General features: G+C 52.9%; 1 protein-coding gene across 1 annotated transcript in view; it reads left to right on the top strand.

Moving 5' to 3' along the window:
• The window catches only part of LOC310950046 (unconventional myosin-Ie-like), a 19,173-nt gene extending 13,112 nt beyond the window's left edge, over positions 1-6,061 (top strand). Inside the window, exons 14-21 of the mRNA XM_083917710.1 lie at positions 17-924; positions 1,286-1,507; positions 2,507-2,653; positions 2,768-2,925; positions 3,798-3,872; positions 3,953-4,139; positions 5,158-5,333; positions 5,481-6,061. Of these exons, the coding sequence (XP_083773836.1) occupies positions 17-924; positions 1,286-1,507; positions 2,507-2,653; positions 2,768-2,925; positions 3,798-3,872; positions 3,953-4,139; positions 5,158-5,333; positions 5,481-5,557 (1,950 nt within the window). The 3' untranslated portion in view covers positions 5,558-6,061. The remainder of the gene's footprint in view (positions 1-16; positions 925-1,285; positions 1,508-2,506; positions 2,654-2,767; positions 2,926-3,797; positions 3,873-3,952; positions 4,140-5,157; positions 5,334-5,480) is intronic.
• The last annotated feature ends 570 nt before the right edge of the window (positions 6,062-6,631 follow it).

The following is a 6,631-nucleotide window of genomic DNA, read 5'->3' on the forward strand; positions in this document are numbered from 1 at the left end:
GGAAGACAACGAAGAGACGGAAGACAGAAAGATGAGAAGATGGGAAGACGAGAAGACGACGAGAAGACGGGAAGACAACGAGGAGATGAGAAGACGGGAAGACGAGAAGACGGGAAGACGAGAAGACGGGAGACGAGAAGACGGGAAGACGAGAAGACGGGAAGACGACAAGACGGGAAGACGACAAGACGGGAAGACGAGAAGACGGGAAGACGAGAAGACGGGAAGACGGGAAGACGACAATACGGAAGACGACAAGACGGGAAGACGAGAAGACGGGAAGACGGGAAGACGAGGAGACGAGAAGACGGGAAGACGAGAAGACGAGAAGACAGGAAGACGACAAGACGGGAAGACGACAAGACGGGAAGACGAGAAGACGGGAAGACGACAAGACGGGAAGACGACAAGACGAGAAGACGAGGAGACGGGAAGACGAGAAGACGGGAAGACGACAAGACGGGAAGACGACAAGACGGGAAGACGACAAGACGGGAAGACGACAAGACGGGAAGACGAGAAGACGGGAAGACGACAAGACGGGAAGACGAGAAGACGGGAAGACGGGAAGACGGGAAGACGGGAAGACAAGAGGACGGGAAGACGGGAAGACGAGAAGACGGGAAGACGGGAAGACGAGAAGACGAGAAGACAGGAAGACGACAAGACGGGAAGACGACAAGACGGGAAGACGACAAGACGGGAAGACGGGAAGACGACAAGACGGGAAGACGACAAGACGAGAAGACGAGGAGACGGGAAGACGAGAAGACGGGAAGACGGGAAGACGGGAAGACGAGGAGACGGGAAGACGAGAAGACGAGGAGACGAGAAGACAAGAGGACGGGAAGACGAGAAGACGGGAAGACGAGAAGACAAGAGGACGGAAGACGAGAAGACGGGAAGACGAGAAGACAGGAAGATGTGATGGAGTGAAGGTGAGCGTTACCGTGTGTCTGCAGAGAGAGAGAGACTGAAGACCCCAGAGGGACCAGGGCCTTGGGGCTCTTCAGAGAGACTGAAGACCCCAGAGGGACCAGGGCCTTGGGGCTCTTCAGAGAGACAGACCTGTAGTTCGAGCTCGACACCGAAGCTCAGAGGGGCCGATCCTTAACGACACACTGAAACATTACTGAAGAGTGTGGGGAACCCCAGACCACCCGGACCGTAGTCTGGACTTAGAACCCCAACACATCAGAGATAAAGGCGGGTACTAAGTGTCTCCAACCAGTGAGGCGACCAGTGCCGTAACTTCTGAGCTCTGATCAGAGGACGGGGGTCAAAGGGACAGGATGAGCCCCTCCTGGGTCCTTGCTTCGTCGTCGTCTCACATCACATGTTTTCTCTCCGTTGTTCCACAGACGGTGAAGCGCGACCTCATCCTGACCCCTAAGTTCTTGTACCTGATCGGCCGAGAAAAGGTGAAGCAGGGTCCCGACAAAGGTCAGATCCAGGAGGTTCTCAAGAGGAAGATCGAGGTCAACAAGATCCAGTCTGTTTCCCTGAGGTACACCGCCCAAAACGGATCCAGAACCAGAATTAGAACTGGAACTAGAACTAAGACCCGAGCCAGAACTAGAACCAGAGTCAGAACTAGAACCAGAGTCAGAAGGAGAGCTAGAACTACAACCAGGCACAAAGCTGAACCAGAACCAGGGCCAGAACCAGAAGTAGATGCAGGACTAGTACCAGAGCTTAGATCCATAAAACAACACGAACTAGAACCCAGACCAGAATGGACCTAGAGCTAGAACCAGAACCAGAGCTCGACCTGTGACTAGGGGCATACCTAAGACTGGGACCAGCACCAGAGCTCGAACTAGAGCCAGGCCCGCGACTAGAATAAGAACTAGAACCAGTTTCACAACTACAGCTAGAAAAACCAGCATTAGATGCAGGACCAGTACCAGAGCCGGGCTCAGAACCAGAACAGTAGACCAACCAAACCAAAAGTAGAACCAGGATCAGAACTGGAACTAGAATCAAGGCCAAGTCTAGTACCAGGACCAGGGACACTGGGTCAGAGCTACAAATGAAACTAGAATTAGAACCAGAACCAAGACCGGAACCAAGACCAGAACTTTTAGAATATAAATGATTTCCTTTATAAGAAACGTGACAAATACTTGAACTTGTTATTGTTTGTCTCTCTCTCTGTCTCTCTCTCACCTGTCTGTCTCTCACCTGTCTCTCTCTCACCTGTCTCTCTCTCACCTGTCTCTCTCTCACCTGTCTGTCTCTCACCTGTCTCTCTCTCACCTGTCTCTCTGTCTCTCTGTCTCTCTGTCTCTCTGACCTGTCTCTCTCTCTCTCACCTGTCTCTCTGTCTCTCTGTCTCTCTGTCTCTCTGCCTGTCTCTCTCTCTGTCTCTCTGCCTGTCTCTCTCTCTGTCTCTCTGCCTGTCTGTCTCTCTGTCTCTCTCTCTGTCTCTCTGACCCGTCTCTCTGACCTGTCTCTCTGACCTGTCTCTCTGACCTGTCTCTCTGCCTGTCTGTCTCTCTGTCAGCTCCCTGCAGGACGACCTCTTCGTCGTCCATGAGGAGGAGTACGACAGCGTCCTCCAGAGTCTGTTTAAGACGGAGTTCCTGAGTCTGCTGGTGAAACGTTATCAGGAGAGAACCCAGAAGAAGCTTCCGCTCAAGTTCAACAACCTGTGGGTGCCACGACCACGTCACGCTGTTTATCTCAGATATCAAAATATAATAATAATAATCTAATAACCTCCACGAGGCTGACCCGTGTCCCTGCGTCTGTCTCCGTCCTCCAGTCTGGAGTTTAAGGTGAAGAAGGGCGGCTGGGGTCCGTTCAGCTCTTCAGGATCCAGACAGATCCAGTTCCAGGTGGGTCAGGGGGACGAGGCCGTCCTGAAGCCCAGCGGGAAGGTCCTGCAGGTCTCCATCGGACCGGGTCTGCCCAAAAACTCCAGTAAGTGCAGTCCAGAACCACCACAACTTCATCTGTGCTCATCCCAGACCCAGCACCTGAGTCCAGTCTCCAGAACGCCTTTGTCTCGGACTGGTCTCTGATCTTGGACTTGTCTCTGGTCTTGGACTGGTCTCTGGTCTTGGACTGGTCTCTGGTCTTGGACTGGTCTCTGGTCTTGGACTTGTCTCTGGTCTCGGACTTGTCTCTGGTCTCGGACTTGTCTCTGGTCTTGGACTTGTCTCTGGTCTTGGACTGGTCTCTGGTCTTGGACTGGTCTCTGGTCTTGGACTTGTCTCTGGTCTTGGACCTGTCTCTAGTCTTGGACTTGTCTCTGGTCTCGGACTTGTCTCTGGTCTTGGACTTGTCTCTGGTCTTGGACTTGTCTCTGGTCTCGGACTTGTCACTGGTCTTGGACTTGTCTCTGGTCTTGGACTTGTCTCTGGTCTCGGACTTGTCTCTGGTCTTGGACTTGTCTCTGGTCTCGGACTTGTCTCTGGTCTTGGACTGGTCACTGGTCTTGGACTTGTCTCTGGTCTTGGACCTGTCTCTGGTCTTGGACTTGTCTCTGGTCTTGGACTTGTCTCTGGTCTTGGACTGGTCTCTGATCTTGGACTTGTCTCTGGTCTTGGACTGGTCTCTGGTCTCGGACTGGTCTCTGATCTCGGACTTGTCTCTGGTCTTGGACTTGTCTCTGGTCTTGGACTTGTCTCTGGTCTCGGACTTGTCTCTGATCTTGGACTTGTCTCTGATCTTGGACTTGTCTCTGGACTCAGTCTTGACTCGATGGACCCTGGTTCTGGACTTGACCCTGACTGGATTAAGTTGGTCTACCGCCCTGGCTTCACCTCACTTCCTGTCTGTTTGCTTTGCAGGGCCGACGAGGAAAGACACACGCAAGAGTCGCTACATGGGGAAGCAGTCTGGGCCCGGTACCCAGTTCAGCTCAGGTACCAGAACTCGACCTTTCAGGTGTCAGGACGCCGCCGACCGAGTGACCGCTGGTTCATCACTGTTCTTTTCCCTTCAGCTCCTCACGCCAGAGGGGGCGGAGCTCCCAGGGGAGGCCCCTCCTCCAGAGGCTCCCTGGTGAGGCAGCAGTCCAGCCAGGAGCAGCCCAGTCTGCCCCGCCTCCAGAGCCAGCGCCGCCCCGACAACCAGCCCCCTCTGCACCACGACATGGGCTTCATGAACGTCCCCGAGCAGGGCGCCGCTGGGTGAGTCCGCCGCCAGCGCCATCGGCTCAACCAGTACTCAAGAGCAGCGTCTGGAGTTAGCTCCGCCGCCACATGCAGCTAAGTTGTTGGCAGTGGCGTTAAAATCACCAGGGCGCCACTTTGGCGGAGAGAGAGAAGGCAGAACAGGGAGTCATGTGACGAGCTGTGACCTGACAGAGCGACTCGTCTGAGAGTCCGAACCCGTTACTGTGGATTTAATGTTTAAAGGTTTTGTGTAGCAGCTAGTTAGCTAGCATGCTAACTGGACCTAGTTAGCTAGCATGCTAACTGGACCTAGTTAGCTAGCATGCTAATCCGTGCTTCACTTGTTAGAGAAACTGAGCTGAGTGCGTAACGTGCTGCGAGACACGAGTGTTTTTAAGTGTTTGTGTCGCTGGTTAAAGTTATAGAGAAGGAGCTGAGCAGGTTAAACTGACCTGTGCCTTGCTCCAGAGCACGCTGGCAGCAGATTCAGACCCTGAACAACTGTTGAGTTGTTTCCACAGACTGTTATAAAAGCAGACGCAGCGTCTCCGTCAGCTCCGTTCTCTAACTCGGTCCAGTCGCCTACAGGAGTCTCCATCTGTCAGACTTTGACTCCGCCTCATTTCCTCTGACCATAAAAGGGCATGTATGTGACGCTGGGGGGAGGGGCGTACGTCCACCTGGCTGACGTTTACCTCCGAGGAGAAGTGAGGGCCAGAGGCTAGCTGTCACTCAAGAGGCCACGCCCCTAATTACTCATAAACTTTAACCTCCAATCAAATAAAAACTGGCCCCTCCCCCTCAGTGTTGCCATGGAGACCTGATCTAAACACACAGACTAGAATGTTCTTTTGTCCTTAAACGGCTTTAATGATGCTGTGTAAACATGTTTAACACTCAGAGACCTGACGCTGACCCAGCTTCCTGATTGGACCACACAGGACGCTGGGGGCGGGGCTTGGTTGGTTGTATCTTGGTCCTGGTTCTCCACACTGTTCTCTGGGTCACTGTAATCCCTGCGTGTTGCCTGCAGGCTGCAGCGGCGGCGGTCGAAGGAGGTGAAGCCTCTTCCTGGAGCGGGTCGACCCAAACCGGCGCCCAAACCCAAGCCTCGGTCTCCGCAGTGCAGAGCTCTGTACGCCTACGACGCCCAGGACACCGACGAGCTCAGCTTCAACGCTGAGGACGTCATCGAGATACTCACCGAAGGTACCGCTCAGACCAGGGCGCCGCCGCCGCCACTACACCACGACTCCTGATCAACACTTACTCTGTCTCCGTCTCTGTCTCCATCTTTGTTTCCGTCTCTGTCTCCATCTTTGTTTCCGTCTCTGTCTCCGTGTCCGTCCTCTGCAGATCCGTCCGGCTGGTGGTTCGGGCGGTTGCGAGGCAGGGAGGGGATGTTCCCTGGAAACTACGTGGAGAAGATCTAGACCTCGTCCCCGGGGTCAGAGGTCACCAGAGGTCCCCGGGGGTCAGAGGTCACCAGAGGTCCCCGGGGGTCCGTGTTCAACCCATCAGCTGACAGGAAACAGGAAGCTGAACATAAGCAGTTCATTCATAAACACGGTCATGTCTACACGGGAACCCCAGAAGCGAGTCTCACACATCTGGAGTTACCATCTAAACATGACCACGGACATCAGCCGCCCACCAGAGGACAAGGTTAATGTCTGTAACACCGTGTACACTCAGGTTAATGTCCTGTAACACCGTGTACACTCAGGTTAATGTCTGTAACACCGTGTACACTCAGGTTAATGTCTGTAACACCGTGTACACTCAGGTTAATGTCTGTAACACCGTGTACACTCAGGTTAATGTCTGTAACACCGTGTACACTCAGGTTAACGTCTGTAACACCGTGTACACTCAGGTTAACGTCTGTAACACCGTGTACACTCAGGTTAACGTCTGTAACACCGTGTACACTCAGGTTAATGTCCTGTAACACCGTGTACACTCAGGTTAACGTCTGTAACACCGTGTACACTCAGGTTAAACCTCTGTAACACCGTGTACACTCAGGTTAATGTCTGTAACACCGTGTACACTCAGGTTAATGTCTGTAACACCGTGTACACTCAGGTTAATGTCTGTAACACCGTGTACACTCAGGTTAATGTCTGTAACACCGTGTACACTCAGGTTAATGTCTGTAACACCGTGTACACTCAGGTTAATGTCATGTAACACCGTGTACACTCAGGTTAATGTCCTGTAACACCGTGTACACTCAGGTTAACGTCTGTAACACGGTGTACACTCAGGTTAATGTCCTGTAACACCGTGTACACTCAGGTTAATGTCCTGTAACACCGTGTACACTCAGGTTAATGTCTGTAACACCGTGTACACTCAGGTTAATGTCTGTAACACCGTGTACACTCAGGTTAATGTCCTGTAACACCGTGTACACTCAGGTTAATGTCTGTAACACCGTGTACACTCAGGTTAATGTCTGTAACACTGTGTACACTCAGGTTAATGTCTGTAACACCGTGTAC

Source organism: Echiichthys vipera (assembly GCF_963691815.1).
Source record: "Echiichthys vipera genome assembly, chromosome: 8".
NCBI classification, from domain to species: domain Eukaryota; kingdom Metazoa; phylum Chordata; class Actinopteri; order Perciformes; family Trachinidae; genus Echiichthys; species Echiichthys vipera.